The sequence below is a fragment of the Cherax quadricarinatus genome, chromosome 81, assembly GCF_038502225.1.
Source record: "Cherax quadricarinatus isolate ZL_2023a chromosome 81, ASM3850222v1, whole genome shotgun sequence".
NCBI classification, from domain to species: domain Eukaryota; kingdom Metazoa; phylum Arthropoda; class Malacostraca; order Decapoda; family Parastacidae; genus Cherax; species Cherax quadricarinatus.
The window spans coordinates 6775965-6793534 of NC_091372.1; the positions used below are offsets into that span (position 1 = coordinate 6775965).

At 41.6% G+C, this 17570-nt stretch overlaps 1 protein-coding gene across 2 annotated transcripts in view; it reads right to left on the minus strand.

Annotated features, from left to right (window-relative positions):
* Positions 1-16323: 16323 nt before the first annotated feature.
* unc-45 (unc-45 myosin chaperone) overlaps positions 16324-17570 on the minus strand; it is a 65334-nt gene continuing 64087 nt past the window's right edge. For both annotated transcript variants that reach the window (XM_070102302.1, XM_070102303.1), the window contains exon 18: positions 16324-16994. In XM_070102302.1, the coding sequence (XP_069958403.1) occupies positions 16857-16994 (138 nt within the window). In that variant the 3' untranslated portion in view covers positions 16324-16856. The remainder of the gene's footprint in view (positions 16995-17570) is intronic.

Here is a 17570-nt window from a genome sequence, read left to right on the forward strand (position 1 = left end):
CTCGTCTGAATACTGTACTGTACAGTTTTAAATTTCGTTGTTATAAAAGTATAATAGTTTGAAATTACATTATTATAAAATACGTACATGAAATTTGATACACTTGGCTTTCACATAACATGCATTCACACACCACATTATGAGTAAAACCCTTATGAATGATATTTTCCAATTTCACATATGGAAGAAAAAGCTGCTGTTGTGCACTGTAAATTTTTGGAAAAATAAGCAAAAGTCCATATTACATTCCAAATCCCACTGGAACAAACTGTGGGAGGCAGTAAATTATTTCACATTTCAAATAGCTTTTGGTCAAGGCCATTGTGTTTAGAGAAAAGATCTAATCTAACCCTTAACCCTTTCAGGGTCGCCAGGCCCTCTCCGAGACTTGTTCTCAGGGTTGCCCAAATTTCAAAAAAAAAAAAAAAAATTTGTTTTCTTGTGAAAAGATAGAGAATCTTTTCCCAATCATAATGACACCAAAAGTATGAAATTTGATGGAAAACTTCGGAATTATGCTCTTGCGAAGTTAGCGGTCTTGACGATGTTTACGCATCAGCGATTTTGCCCACTTTGAGCCCTATTTTCAGCCAATTACAGTGTACTAGTCGACAAAAATCATAACTATTTCGCTAGAACTCCATTTTTTCTATCGAATGAGTACAAGAAACCACCCATTTACCAATTTCAACTATCCAATACAGTGGTCAGAATTTAGCAGTTTTGCCAATTTCACACATTTCAAAAGATGCCAGTTTCCAAATAGGGTCCAGAATAAACAAGAAAGACATTCCTGGCACTAAAATAACATTTCCTCTGTTCACTAGTCACGTCCCCATGCCCCTCTTACATTCTTTTGCTTTCCACTTTGAACTTTTATTCTCACAAAAAATAGAAGATTTACTGTTATGCAGAGTACTGCATTAGTCTAGAAATGGTATAAATAATAATGGTGCACTTTTGAAAGAATATTAGACTCGCCAGTTGACGTGTGTTGGACATTTAGCATGATTTGTTTACTTTTGAACTTTGGTAAAAATCAAACATTTCTGCTACTTTGAGCTCAATTTCAAGGTACTTTTCATTGTAAAACCAGTCAAAATTATCTCAATTTCTGTAATATGTCTTCCATTCTATAAAATGAGACCAGGAAAACTAGAATACAACAATAAATACCATACGAAAATACAGTGCAAAGTCGCTGTTTTAATCCAAAAACACGGTCAGTTTTTTTTTTCTCGTTACGCACTGTGTGCTGCAGGATTTTTTTTTATACTGCGCACACTGACCACATAGACCCATTCTTTCATATGTAGGCCTACCAGCTTTCTCTCACTAGATTTGAGGGCGCTAGAATTTAGGCGTACTAGTACGTCAAAAACCCTGGTGCGTAAGCCGTACTAGTACATGTCCGAAACCCTGAAAGGGTTAATGTAAATATACACCTATGCAGTCAGTCTTCATGTAAATGCATTCAATACCCTACTCAGCCTTGTTGTTCAATTTATTTTCAATCTTTTCATCACCCTATTTAATCTGTGGATATTAACCATGGCACCATAGAGGAATAGTAGCAATGCTAAATGTGCCATGAAGAATGTGTAGTAATCTTTGATGATATTGAAGAGTGGCAATTTTAATATGCTTCATAGTGGTGCACAACTGTATAAATGATGCCTTCCTCCATGTTTACCAAATGGATGTGGATATTTTTGGCACCATCTCATTTCTGTATATTAATCATGGCACCCAGGAGAAATACTAGTGATGCTGGAGGTGCCAAGAATGAATCTGATAGTATGGAATAAAATTTTAATTTTCATTTGCTTTTTGGTGGTGCATGACTGTATGTACGATGCCGTATGTTGTGAGAAGAACCACATCCATTCTCCTCTGCATGTCCAGACCAACAAGTACTGCCCACCAGATTTTGAGGTAAAGCATTGTTTTGGATAATCTTGTATGATTTTTTTTTTTTTTTTTTTTTGAGTTTTCAAGAAAAACAAACACATTTTCCCAAATGTTCATGAGTTCATATAACACACAGTGTGAAATGTAGGTGTCAGGACTATAACTATTATGTCATGTTAAGTCATGTAGGTCATATTAAGAAATGCATCTACAGGTTCCAAGCTCCAAACATTCAGTAAGGAACAGGTTTTAGAAATGCATTATGATCGTAAGTGTGGTATTGTAGTGACGAAAATTCACAATCTCATGAAAATTTAATATTGTGCCTTCCAGAAATGAGAAAAATAGCAAAAGCTTTTCAAAACTGCTAGGAATCCTTCAGTGCAAAAATAGGAAAACAGGAAGAAATGCTTGGGACTTAGCAACAAGCAGAAGCTTTGGGCATTGTGGGAAAAGAAAGGAAAATGGCAGAGAATTTTTATGGCAAGTACCATTAGTCTAAAAGCTCAGTATTAGATACAGTCTAACTAATACAGGAGTATATGCATCCAAATATATACCAGCACCAAATGAACTCGTATTGGTATGAGTAATGACAATAATTCGACCATATATTATTGTAACTTACACTACCACAAAACTGTTTTACTTAGTAACTTCTCCAGCCTAAAGGATACACCTTCATTCTCTTTATGAAAATACTTGTGACACTAACAAATTTGTAATTAAATAACTGAGTCAGTTTTCTACATTAAATACTATAGTGTTATCAAATATTTGTCAACATAATACCGCATCCTTAAATACAGTGGAACCTCTGTACTCGTATAGCTCCCTACTCGAACAAAGCTCAGCACTTGACCAAACATGACCTGCCAGAACTTCGCTGTAAACTATTTTGTGTTTCTTTGCATTTTTAAGTATTTTTTAATATTTGTATCAATAAGTCACCATGGGGTCTATGAAGATTAGTGATAACAGCCAACCAAAAAGAAAATTGGTTGGGAAGAATTCATTCAATACTCAAACAGCCTTCTGGAATGAATTAAGTTCGAGTACAGAGGTTCCACTGTATACGTACTTGTATATGACAAAAATTTAATAACAGCAGCAACAACAACAGTGTATCACCATTCACATGATGATCAATACAAGAGCAGCAACAAAAGCAATAATGTGTATCACCATTCACAAGATGATCAGTACATATAAGAACAGCAGTAACAACAACAAGGTGTATCGCCATATATATTTTTTTAACACACCGACCATCTCCTACTGAGGTAGAGTGATGGTCGGTGAAGAAACACTTTCGCCATCACTATCACTGTCTTGCCAGATGTGCACTGATACTACAATTCAGATGCTCCTCCAAACTGCAAATATTCCCCCCCCCCCCTTCCGAGTGCAGGCACTGTACTTTCCATCTCCAGAACTCAAGTCCAGCTAACCTGTTCTTCAGGGCAATCCTGAGGTTAGACAACAAAACCAGGTAACCACAGAATGGCGAGGTTGTAACGTCGTGGAAGCTCCACCTTGGCTAGGGAGAGAGAGATGAGTGGGAAGGAGTAAAGTGTGTGAATTGAGAAACCTGATGAAGCATGGAAGAATTGAGAAACCTGATGAAGTGTGGAAGAACTGAGAGATCCAAGAGTACCCTGTAAGGAGTGAATCACTTCCTCTGCCAAAAGCACAGGTCGAATGAGTGAAGCCTAGTTAGGTGAGAGTTAGACAGCAGAACCTTCAGCTACTGTTGTAAGTGAAGGGGGACCTGACACAGATTGGCTGTGGTTGAGAAGAAACCAAGGGGAGGGGGGGGGACTGCAGTGGGGAGTGGAGCTCTGAACCAGGCAGGGGGGCCCATGTGGATTTTAGAGATAACAGAACCTTCAGTTTCAAAGCTTCCCCACTTCTCTAACAGGGAGACACGCATTGCAAACGTAGGGGAGCAAGAGCGATAATCTCTGCAGATGATGCTGGGTCTGGAGATACTGTAGGCCACTGCTGCACCAAAGGTGAGGGATCCTTTAACCGCTCACAAGCGAATCTCCTTATCTATGGGAGCACAAGAAATGGGACCGATTCTGCTACATTGGCTAGCAGTATAAGGTTTGAAGAGCAACCCTCCCAACAGACAACATTTCCCTTATGTGCAAATCTCCCAACAGACATTTCCCTTATGTGAATGACAGAGGAAAATTCCTGGCCAGAAAGGACTGGTAATGAAACCTAAGCTTTAGAGCAGTACTCTTACCTATCTGCTGGATACTCCCATCCACACAAGCCCTGCCGAGTGGGGAACTGCTGATTGCATCAGTGACATCCCATTGATTAGTGAAGGATGTTTTACTGTCTTTGGGGGATACAAGGATCGCCATCACTTCTCGAGTCATTTGGGGGTGTGGAAGTAGTCTCCTCAAAAGGTACGTGTACATTTCGGGCCAATTAGTCGCTTTGCCCACTTGGGAGGACATCCCGGCCTATCATCACACCAGTATTAGGCAGAAGGCAACCACTGCCTGATAAACAACACTGTACAAAAGCCAAGGTAGGCACAAAAGCAAAGGGAAATGATAGAGAGGCAAACAGTAGGCAAGACAAAATTCCTCGCTGCCAACAGTCAACCCAAGAGCCTCGAGTAAGCACGTCTGCACCCCACCAATGCAAGCACAGTAGTGTTCTTATGGTGTTACTAGTTATTTTTTGTTGTAGAATTGTGTTGATAAGAGCTTTATTGGTGAAGGTATTCAATTATTAGATGTACAAGTATATAACCTGGGATTAGTGAGTACTACATTTAATATATAGTTTCTACACTGTCGCACTTGCCAAAACCTTGGTGCTATTTTCCTGTTTCTCACAATGCCTGAAGCTTCTGCTTGTAGCCAAATCTCTTGTATTTTTCTATTTTGCCACAAAAGGTTCTATACCATTTTAAAAGCTTTAGCCAACCCTTCTTACATTTCTGGAAGGTGTTATGTGCTATATAGTATTGATGTACATTTATCAGGAAAACAAAATTCATATTTAAAATTTATTTAATTTTATAAAAAGAAACATCTCTTGTATAAGTGAACAGTGATCAACAAGCAGGTAAATCTCCCAGACAGAAAAAATAGCACAGCTGTATATTGTGAATGACCCACTGCAGCAGATTGTTGGCATACACCAGTTATTACTACACAGGAGGATGAGGAACACTAAACTTGCAGGGGGGGGAGGGGGGAGTCACAACATAGGCAATCAGGTTTGATCCAACAAAGGGGAGGTTAAGTTCATTTCCTTGGATCAAGAGCCCCTCACCAGCATCAAGGAACCTCCCTAAAGAGGTGGAATAGACAGAGATGCTCATGGCTTTGAAACACCTCAGCTCATATTGAGGGTCCAGGATCAATCCCTGGCACAGGTAAAACATTGGGCAGTTTCCTTTCATCTACTGCCCTTGTTTACCTAGCAGTAAGTAGGTACTTGGGCATTATCCAGATGCTGTGCTTTGTATCATTGGGGGGGATAATACTAACTTAGGCTGCAAAAAATGCTCTGCATACCTAGGGACTTTATAGAAAGTATGCCAATAATGTTAACTAGGTTTGTATCAGTTGCACAAATAATTATTATTATAGAAAGCACATGACAGTAAGGTGGAGACACTTTGAGCCACGTCAACTACTAACAGCCAAGTAGGCCTTTGGAGTTTCAATACTTTCTGTGTAGGTAAGTTTGGATCAAGTATAAGTTATTGTATATTAGTTTTTATATCTGGCTATCATTGTTCTTGTGAGAGGTTTAAAGTAGATTTTGACATGAAGGTAGTTTCACTGATCTTTCTTCTAAAGACAGGATGTTGCACGAGAGATCTGCACCTTCCCAGTGTATACTATGGTTGACATGTAAGAGTATGTTGAAAGATAAAGTTTTCTTGTATATATATCTGACTGCTCTTTCAGGTTTCATTAACCTTGTTTTGAGTGCCTCTTAGTTTGTCCTGTGTAAGGATGCTGCAATCCTTACAGGTAATTTTGTAAACTCCTGGTAAGAAGGTAGGGATTTTTTTTATTGCTGGCATTATTGCTAATTTTGTTGAGGTACTATGGAACCTTTATGATGATCCTCTTGAGAAGATACTTTTTTTTTTTTTGATGGTACTGGATGATTTAAACATTTTTACTGTCGAGTAGGCTGTTGTAAATTTTTTTTAGCATTTTTTAATAAACCCAATTATAGAACACACACACTAGGTATCCTAGTTGGTGGAATTAAGATCTTGCAAATTGTTGGGGCTACAAATTCCCATGTATCTTGAAAATAACCCTGCAATGACACTTCTTGATGTAGTTTTTGTGGAAGTTGAATACAATTGGTTGCATTGGGTTTCTGTATGTTGAGAATTTAGGTGTGGTGCCCCTGTTTTGTATATACAGTACTTCCCATGTGGGGTAGGGTCTACAGAACACCACAAGAGGCCAGCTATATTTGCTACTTAAGCTTTCCCAAAGATTCTATCAAATACTGTTATCTTATTATTATTATAATCAAAAAGAAGCGCTAAGCCACAAGGGCTATACAGCACTGTTATCTTAAGAGCCTCAAAGATCTGAAGCCCCAACACTTAGACCAAGGAAAAAAAAAAAAAAAACATTCAATTCCACCAACTAAATACCCAGATTGGGTTATACAAATAAGTGCAGTCAAAGCTAACAAATTTTTATAACCTACTTAGAAGAAAAAAAAAAAAAATCAGAGCATTGCTAAAATAGTTCCATATTACCTAAAAAATGACAATATTTCTAATAAACTAATCTCTACCCTTACACACTAGCCCTTGTGGCTTAGCGCTTCTTTTTGATTATAATAATAATCTACCCTTACACTAAGAGTCTACAAAGTTCTCAAAGGATTGCAGATTATGTGCATAAGAAGCTGTATAGTCCTTGTGGCTTAGCGCTTCTTTTGGATTATAATAATAATGTGCGTAAGATATTGGAGCATCGAAAACAAAAAGAATAAGCTGAAAGACGAAGCATGTTCATCTTTCGACGTGTTGTGTAAGTCAACCAACAATGGCATACGCTAGGAAAATGCAAATCTCTCCCAAAAACATCCTGTCCTTTTAAAAGAAATATCACTGAAGTCATCTTCATGTCACAACCTACTTTCAATCTCTGACAAGGACTATGGATGCCAGATATAATTAGTTCATATACAATAATACTGAACACAAAATTTACCAACAGGAACTGGGGAGGTCTACTTGGCTGTGGATCTGACGTAACCTATGTGCTGCTCCACCTTGCTAAGCTGAATGCTTTTCATTATAAACCTCTGTCTACTCCATATTTTTAATCTGCTGAAGAGGGTCTCTGTGTAGGATTTACCTTTTTTTTTTTTTTTTTTTTTTATAATTTAAATAAATACAACAATCCATAATTTAGGTACACGTACTGTATAAAAATTTCACTAACAATAATTTATGAAGGATGAGGATCATCAATGCTGCTGTGGATCAGTTAACTTCCTAAAAAAAAAACAGCCTCCCATTCACACAGAAGTCTTTAGTACTACATTATTATTATTATAATCAAAAAGAAGCGCTAAGCCACAAGGACTATACAGCGCTGCAGGGCAGGAAGGAAGCGAGGGCATCAGGTGGCAAAAGGGAGATGGATGAGCAACATGTTACGGATAACAGCGGGGCAGTGGATGGTGAAAGGGTAAAGGGCAGCAAGAGACTGAACCAGAAAGGGCTGAGGGGAGTGCGAAAAGTATCATCAGAGTTTGTGGAGTAAATCAGTCGTTGTCAAGAAGTCAATGAGAGAGTCAGGATTAAAGGAGGGTCCATCAGCAAGAAGGGAAGGTAAAGAGAGAGTAGGAGAACGAAGACGACGTTGGAGGTAAATTCTGCGTGCTCGTTGATAGAGAGGGCAGTCTAACAGAATGTGGCTAATCGATACTGGAACTTGACACTGCTCACAGAGAGGAACAGGGTGCCTCTCCATGAGATACCCATGAGTAAGACGAGTGTGGCCAATGCGAAGGCGGGAGAGAGTGGTCTCCCAACCTCGGCACTGATGACAAGAAGACGGCCAGTAACCTATGCTCGGTTTAATAGAATGAAGTTTGTTACCGAGCAGAGTTGACCAACGTTGTTGCCAACGGGTGCGAAGGTGGGTAGCTATTGCAGCAAAATAGTCCAGAAATGGAACACCTCGATAGGAAATTGGTAGGTCATATACTGCTGACCGCGCAGCAGTGTCTGCCTGTTCATTGCCCTGTACGTCGACATGACCAGGGACCCAACAAAAAACAATATCTTTATGTTTGGTAGAGATACGGCGTAGCCAAAGTTGGATACGGAGAACTAGGGGATGAGATGTATCAAATTTTCGTATAGCCTGTAGAGCACTAAGGGAGTCTGAGACTACTACAAATGATGACACAGGCATAGATGCGATACGAATAAGTGCTGCAAGAATGGCATACAGTTCAGCAGTAAAAATGCTAGCTGAAGATAGTAAATGCCCTCGTACGACGCTGTCCGGAAACACTGCTGCGAATCCGACGCCGTCTGAAGACTTAGAGCCATCTGTGTACACAGCGGTGGCATGAGAATGGGAGTGGAAGTGATCAAGAAAAAGAGAGCGGGAAGCCACCGTAGGCAGTTGAGCTTTCGAGCAAGGGAGTGAGAAAGAACAGACCCGAACAGCTGGAACTTCCCAGGGGGGTAGGGAAAAGTGAGATGCTACATGAACATATAAAGGTGGTAACTGAAGGGAAGACAAGAGTGAAAGTAGGCGAAGAGAAAAGGGACGGAGCAAACAGGGGCGGCGAACGAATAAAGAATGTCTACTAATATCGGTGACCATTCTATAAATGGAAGGATTGTGTAGATCGTGAGAGCGTACATAGTAACGAAGGCAATGGGCATCACGGCGATCAGACAAGGATGGAACATTTGCTTCTGTATAGAGGCTCTCAACAGGGGAAGAGCGAAAAGCACCAAGGCACAAACGTAAGCCTTGGTGATGGATAGAGTTAAGGCTAGAGAGAGTAGCAGGAGAGGCCGCGGAATAAATCTGGTCACCATAATCGAGTTTCGATAAAACGAGGGCTGAATGTAGGCGAAGCAGAGTTCGACGATCAGCTCCCCAGGAAAGATGAGCAAGGGTTTTAAGAAGGTTTAGCCGGCTGTGACAAGTTGCCTTCAGAGAGGTAATGTGAGGTTTCCAGGTTAACCGACGGTCAAAGAGAAGGCCTAGAAACCTGACTGTATCACGTTCGGGGATACGGGAGCCATAGAGATACAAAGGATGATCGGAGATAACAGAGCGTCTAGTGAAAGTAATTTGGTGAGTTTTGGTACTTGAAAATTTAAACCCATGTGTGGTGGCCCAAGTGGAAACACGGTCGACCGCATGCTGGAGAGAAACTGCAATAAGGTGACAGTCAGCGCCTGCACAAGCAATAGCGAAGTCATCAACATAGAGTGATGACCAAATATTGGGTGGAAGAACAGAGGCCAAATCATTTATAGCAAGGAGAAAAAGTGTTGTGCTTAGAACACATCCCTGAGGGACACCTTCAGCTTGGACGAAGTCCGGGGAAAGAACATTATTGACTCGAACACGGAAATGTCTGTCAGTTAAAAAGTTCTTAAGGAAGGATGGTAGATTGCCTCGGAGGCCTAAGGAATGGGCCTGGGCCAAAATATTATACCTCCAAGTTGTGTCATATGCCTTCTCAAGGTCAAAAAATATGGCAATAACTGAGTGATTATTCGCAAAGGCATTACGAACATACGTATCCAAGCGTAGTAAGGGGTCTATGGTAGAACGACCCTTACGAAAGCCATATTGACTAGCGGAGAGACTGTTGTGAGTCTCTAAATACCACATTAAACGTCGATTTACGAGGCGTTCCATCACTTTGCAAACTGCACTTGTAAGAGCGATGGGGCGATAGTGGGAGGCATCATGTCCTGTAGTACCCGGTTTGCGGAAAGGGAGAACAATGGCAGATTTCCACAGCTGGGGAAGAACTCCTTGTGCCCAAATAAGATTGAAGAGGTGTAAGAGGACTACAAGGGCTGACCGATGTAAATGTTGTAACATACGAATATGAATGTCATCAGGCCCAGCTGCCGATGATCGGCAAGCTGAGAGCGTTGCCTCCAGTTCTTGAAGTGTGAAAGGCACATTATACTGTTCTTCTCCGAGAGAAGAAAAGTCCAAGGGTACTAACTCTCTGGCAGACTTTGAGGAAAGAAACGAGGGGCATAGATGGAGCCCTCGGGAAATACGGACCAGATGTGTGCCAAGTTCAATGGCAACGTCGAGAGGGTTTGCTATATCAACACCAGTGACCCGTAGAACAGGAGCCGGGTCAGGAGAGTATTTACCACTCAATTTCCTCACTTTTTTCCAGACTGCACTCATAGAAGAAGCAGAGGTGATGGTGGAAACAGTCTCGCCAACAAGTGCGTTTAGCTTCACGGATGACACGGCGAGCAATCGCACGCTTCTGCTTAAAATCAACAAGTCTCTCAGCGGTTCTATTGTACCGGTACCTGCCCCATGCAGCACGTTTCAAACGTACTGCACGAGCACAAGCAGGAGACCACCAAGGCACGCACTTCTGAGAATGCCTGCCTGAGGTTTGGGGTATAGAATGAGAAGCTGCGGTATAAACTGATGTCGAGAAGATGTGTAGGAGCTCATCAATGGAGGATGAAGAAGGAACCTCACGAAAAGCAGTGAGGTGTGAGTAAAGATCCCAATTTGCCCGATCAAATTGCCAGCGAGGGCTACGGAAAGGTGGTGAATAGGAAGGAGAAGTAAGAATGATCGGAAAATGATCGCTGTCATGTAAGTCTGGTAGAACAGACCAGGTGAAGTCTAGTGCAGTGGAGGAAGAGCAGACTGATAGATCGATGCAAGAGAGAGTATGAGTACGAGGATCAAAATGGGTGGGAGTACCCGTATTTAAAACATGGAGGGGGTGAGAGGCAAGAAAAGCCTCCAACTGAATGCCACGTGAGTCACAATGAGACCCCCCCCAGAGGAAATGGTGGGCATTAAAATCACCAAGTAACAGAAGTGGTGGTGGTAAGGATGAAACAAGAAAGGCAAAGTCTGGGATAGAAAATGCTCGAGAAGGAGAGAGATATAAAGAACATATTGTAAACCACTTATTCAAGTGGATACGGGCTGCAGTGTAATGCAGCGAGGTATGGACAAATAGTTGACAGTACGGAATATCATTGCGTAGAAGAAGGGCACTTTCATTAAAGGTCCCATCTGAGAAAGGATCCGAAGAATACAATAAATTATAGCCTGAGATAGGTTGGAAAACAGCCGAGTGTAATTTTGGTTCTTGTAAGCAAGCACCAACAGGGGAAAACCTGGAAAGCAACATCTGAAGCTCACCCCGATTACCCCTGAGGCCGCGGATATTCCACTGTAAATAGGCCATGATTGGCGATGAAGAAAATATCAGGAATCTGTAGGTAAAGGCACCTACGGACTAGAGGGGTTAGAAAAGTCAACGTGTGGTGGCATTGGAAGATGTTCAAGTAGCGAAGGAACGGAGCGTTGCGAAGAATGGGGTTGTGAAGATGGAGGAGAGGGAAGAGAAGGAACAGGAAGTGAATCAGTGTCCATTGAAGGTTTAGTCTCTGCAATATATTCTGAAATGGCTTCAAGTGTTTCTGAATTCAAAGATGTATGGGAAACCATATTGGAGATAGGAGGAGGAGGGTGAGTAAAGATTGGGACAGTAATGGACTGTACCAAAGTAGAGGGGGAGGGAAAAGTGTAAGGGACTGGAGATGAAGTGTGGGGGGGGACAGAAGAGGTAGAAACCTGGGAGGTGACAGAAGAGGGAGAAACTTGGGAGGGGACGGGGGTGGAAGGCATAGTACGAGGAGGAGGGTGAATCTCCACACTTGTAATAGAGCCAGAGAGAGGGGAAGAACTAGGTACAGAGACTGGAAAGGTAAAGTGTGGAGGTGGAAGAAGGGAAGGAAGGGGCAAAGAAGATTTGAGCAATGTGGATTTTTTGGACTTCTGAGTAGAGGGGCGATTGGTATTAGGTGTCGTACGAGGTCTTGTCAATACTGGGGCTTGTGAGGAAGGACGCGAAGATGTGAGAACAGACTGAGTTGTAGTCGGGACGTCAGAGCCAAGGACAGCAAAAGGATTAGATGCCGTAGTGGCTATGGGAGGGGTAACAACAGAGGAGGCTGCAGAAGATGGGACCCCAGAAGTGGGGGGACGTTTGGAAACACGAGAATAAGAAACACGGGGTAGTCTCCCTTGGAGGCGGAGATGAGTAACTGCCATAGCATAAGGGAGACCTTCTGCCTCTTTGAGGCAACGGATTTCACGTTCATTTAAGTAGACCTGGCAACGGCGGGAGTACGAAGGGTGAGCTTCATTACAATTAAGGCAAGATGGAGGTTGACTGCAAGATGTATTAGAATGGTCGTCGGCACCACAGACTGGGCATTCGGCCATAGATCTGCAATATTTCGCTGGGTGACCAAAACGCCAGCAATGTCTACAGTGTTGCGGTGTAGGTATCACCTTTCGAACTTGTAACCGATGTCCCGCGACATATACAGAGGACGGGAGTTCTCGGCTGTCAAAAGTTAAACGAGCCACATTGCAAGGGTAACGTCTCCGCCCCCGGGCAGGAAGGACATAAGTGTCTACTTTGAGGATTGGGAGATCCTGGAGTTCCAGCTGTTCAAAAATGTCATTGCCACATGACTGGAAATTCTGTTGGACTATGGTATGGGGCAGAATGACAGTACCACTACAAGAATTGAGAGAAAGATGTTTTTCAATAGTGATAGGAGTAGTATCGATATTCGAAAGGAGAGAAAGATCATGAGCTTGGGTAGCATTCTGGACAGTGACGATGCGCGTACCGCTCTTGAGAGCGTGAAATGAAATATCTCTGCTAACATGACGCAGGAGCGCTTTGGCAATACTATGGTCAGAAAGGTAGGCAGAAGAAGAAGTTGGTCTTAAAGTAAAGAATTTAGTCCATTGTGTGGTCCGAAACTGAGCGTGGAGAGGGAGTGCTTGACGTGTCGGTCGTTTCCGAGTAGAATGGGAAGGTAACGACGAAGCATCATCAGGAGATTGACGTTGGTGTTTAGGAGTAGGACCGGAGTTGGTCCGGCAGGAAATGGGTGGGCGATTCGAAAATTGCCGTACCGTAGAGGGAGAAGCCGGAAGCATAGTCAAAGGAGAGCGGAGTTCAGACAAATCGAAGGAGTCAGTCGAAGCCCCGGTACTTGAAGCGGGTGAGGAAACAGCACCAGCAAGAGGTACAGGGGCATCAGGAGTGTCCGAAGAGTGGTCTAAACACAAGGTAGGGTCAGAATGGGGTGCGGTATCAAGAAGGGGCCCGGGGGTAGTGGTTTCATGGACTAGGGCTGCCATGGTTAGGTTACTCCTTTGCTTTTTGTTTTTAAGAAAAAAAAAGAAAGAAGAAAAGAAAATAAAAATAAAAAAAACAATAAAAAAAGGGGGGAGCGGGGAGGAATAGTTCCCAGGAGGAATGAAAGGGCCGGAAATCCCCCTCCGCGCCCAAGAGGACTCGACACCGCTAGTAGCGCAGATGCAGCATGGAACCCGTGCCATACCCTACCCTTCATGCCAGTAAACCAGCAATCTGGGATAGCAACCTCACATCTGCCGAGCTACCTCGGTGGACAAAAGAGAGGGCGGCCGGATATCCGCCACAAAGCATACCTCCTTCAGCCACCACCCCCGGAATCCGAAAGGTGGCTTCCAGAGATACACCCGTCGCCCAAAAGACACCCAAAGCTACTCCGGGATACCGGAGAGGGATCGGGACATCCCTAGGCAATCCAGATTCCACGGCAAACTACGCCACCGCCAAGAAACCTCAACGGAATGGGATGGACCCCGGTGTCCTTTCCCCTACCTAGGAACTAGCGCGCCTGTGGGAGAAATCACGAAGGCTAAAAAGAGGAAGGGCAAAAGGGAGGGGTGAGGAGGAATGGAAAAAGGGGAGGATGGGGAGGATGGGATAGGGGAGGGGAGAATGGGGGGTAATTAGGTTCGGTCTGAGGAAGAAGACCGACAGGGCTAATTCCTCAGACCAAGAGCCTCTTCACCACGCCAAGGAGCCCCCCTTGAAGAGGTTTAGTACTACAAATCATGCTTTTTCCACTCAATCACTGCTTACTCTGCCAGACATGCTCATTATCAGTGGCAAATTCTGTTTACCAGGCTACCTCAGCATTCTTGCTACAGGTATTTTCTTAAAGTACTAAGTATAACAATACTGATGAACAGACAATTATGCAACACCTGGGACATTTTATCACGTTTCAACCATGGGAGATACTCTATCAATCCAGTCCCCTCAAGGAAGGCTCCTTGATGTTGGTGAGGGGCTCTTGATTTAGGGAATTGGATCTGTGCTCCAGTTCCCCGAATTAAGCCTGAATGCCTTCCACATCCCCCCCCCAGGCGCTGTATAATCTTCCGGGTTTAGCGCTTCCCCCTTGATTATAATAATAATATCAATCCAGTGTGCCTGGAAAAGCCACCAGTGGGTTACATGTCTCCTAATAGAATGAGTTTCATACATGTCTTTAGGCTATAGGTTATTTTCTCTTCAGTCCCTTGACATAAGAAGAGGAATGTAATTAGACCTATTGACAGTATAGAAAATCATTTTTCTTAGTCAAAGGTAAATATTCTATACATCTTATTCCCAGGAAGACCCCAACTCTAAGCAAGACTAGAGGCAATATAAATCCTAAAGGGAGAAGATGTAACACAAAATTGACATGGGCTATCTCAAAGTCTGATTTTTGCAGCACAAAGCCATTTGAATCAAAATAAAATTAACCTTAATGCTCATGATTACCAGGAGAATGGCCCTTATGGGTTTAGCACTTCATTTTGATTATAATAACAATGATTACCAGATCTTGCAGCATATCTGGCTTGGAGCAAACACAAGATATCGAGAGCACTTACAATATCAGGGGCACCTTAGTTCAACCCTCAGATAAATATTAAAACCCAGGCACTATGACCCCTACAGTTTTAACTTTTCTACATAATTGTATGACCCTGGTGGGTTTAGCCCTTGGTTTTGATTATAATACATAATTGTATAGCTAACACTCACGTGTGACTGGTAATGAGCTTTCTGGCAGAGTAACCAGTGGAAAGCAGACTTTTATTCAAAAGAAAGTGCTATTAAAGGGCTTGATAATAAGGCTGTAGTGTGTGTGTGTGTTAGGCTAAATGCCAGGTGACCCAACAGAGCATATAAATAAGGCACAAACATCTTTTTACACGCACACAATCAAAATGATTCCAATTATAAATATAATTTACTGAAAATGGCACTTAAAATAAAACTTATCTATAATGGAATAGCTCTGCATTTACACAACTACCATTATCATCATAGTGTAGGAGTAAAACTGTTCACAAGGAAATCCCAAGCACTCCATTAAAATTATAGTAATCCTTTAGAATTTTAGCTTTAAGAAAATATGCAACTAAATACCCTCAAGATGTTAAAAGTGTAAGTAACTTTGAACGGTATATATACTTTTTTTAACACATCAGCTGTTTCTCACCTAGGCAGGGTGACCCAAAAAGAAAGAAAAAACTCATCATCATTCAACACTTTCACCATCACTCATACATAATCACCGTCTTTGCAGAGGAGCTCAGATATGACAGTTTAAACGTCCCTGCAAACTACCAATATCTTTAACCCCTCCTTTAAAGTGCAGGCATAGTACTTCCCATTTCCAGGGCTCAAGTCCGGCTAACTGGTTTCCTCTAATCCCTTCACAAAATATTACCCTGCTCACACTCCAACGGCTCGTCAGGTCCCAAAAACCATTAGTCTCCATTCACTCCTATCTAAAATACTCATGCACGCTTGCTGGTAGTCCAAGCCCCTCCCTCCGACCTTTTCAGGGACAACCCCTACCCCGCCTTCCTTCCCCAATAGATTTATACAGTCTCCAAGTCATTCTACTTTGTTCCATTCTTTCTAAATATACTTAAGGTGTTTAAATAGCTATCTGTAAAAGTTTGTCTAACTGGATACAACCAGCATTTGCTGCAACTTAGAAAATTAAGCTAATGGGAGGTAGTCAATATGAACTACTAAAGAGGGGGGGGGGGGTGTCTTGATACTAGTGAATGGCTCTTGACTTAAGGAACTGAATATACCCTCTCCTTCCCTTCAAGCTTCATTACCCCTCTCCTATTCTCCAGGCATCCCACTTCATATGGGAAATTTTTTATCTAACACTATTCTCGCTTGGCAATTCTGAAACATTTCAGGAATAATAAATAAAATTTACCATCTTTGTGATCCTCTGTTTTTTCAGTCCAAGTATCAAGAGCCTCAAGTCACACTAGAAAGCTTAGCTTTGATCACACGGAATAATATTTAAGTCTTGACCCAGACTCCCTTGTACTGAAAAGTGAAGAGCATTACCACTATACTATGATGTCTCACCAACTAACCCATTTTTCAGGTGACTACAGATGTACTACTTTTTAAATGAATTCTAGCTAAAATTAAATAGTGTTAATACTTTTAACACTAATAAAAATTTTCACTTTTTTAAATATAACATTTATATTCTGCAGAATGAGGTGACTTTATAAATCACTGGCAATATACAGTGGCACCTCGAGATACGAACTTAGTTCGTTCCTGAAGGCTGTTAATGCTGATACCGAACGAATTTGTTCCCACAAGGAAGAATATAAATTAGATTAGTCCATTTCAGAACCCCAAAACAAAAGCACTTGCATAACTGTTCGAGTTTTGATCTGTTCGTATTCCAAGATACCACTGTACTTCTACAGTATCTAATATCTCATTGATGGAAGAAATATTCAACAATGACCCAAGGAAAAAAACTAATCGTCTTGTACATCAGGGTCTTTGATGAGCTTCCACTGAGTTGCACATAACTTCAGTGTATTATAAGCATATTCACGAGCCTTGGGTAAAACCAATTCTGGATTGTCTATCTTGGAAATAGCTTCAAGAGCAGTCTGTTGGAATAAGAAAATGTTAACAAAATGTATAACTCAATTAAAAACATTATATAATAGACATCTATAAGGTTTTATTGCAAGTTAAACAGTGTTGTATGACCCTTGTGGGTCTAGCACTTGGTTTTTATTATAATAATAATGCAAATTAAAAACAATTGACTACGATATGTGGGAATCTGGCCTTTCAAAATTTCATCAAATTCAGAAACTAGCAATATTTTCTTTATAAATCTGCAAACACAATTTTCCAGATAATGTAGCTCTTAATTTCTCAAGTCTACTCTTGTCTCATTACACATGAGTTACAACTTTATTTGAAACAGGTTTTACTCTTTTACAAAAACTTCATTGCTTCAGCCAGCTTTCCTCCCATTCCTATTGTAATACGTGTACAGTATATTATGGTAACCCCCTCAATATGTTTAAGTCAAATATTCAAAGGTTGAAATAGTTAGAGGTAGATTCTTCCTTCAGTTCAAGAGGCAACAAGTGCTAAATAGATTTACAAAAAATTACAGTAATTCAACTTGTTAATGATTAAATTACATAGGTAATGATTTTGTATTCTGTACC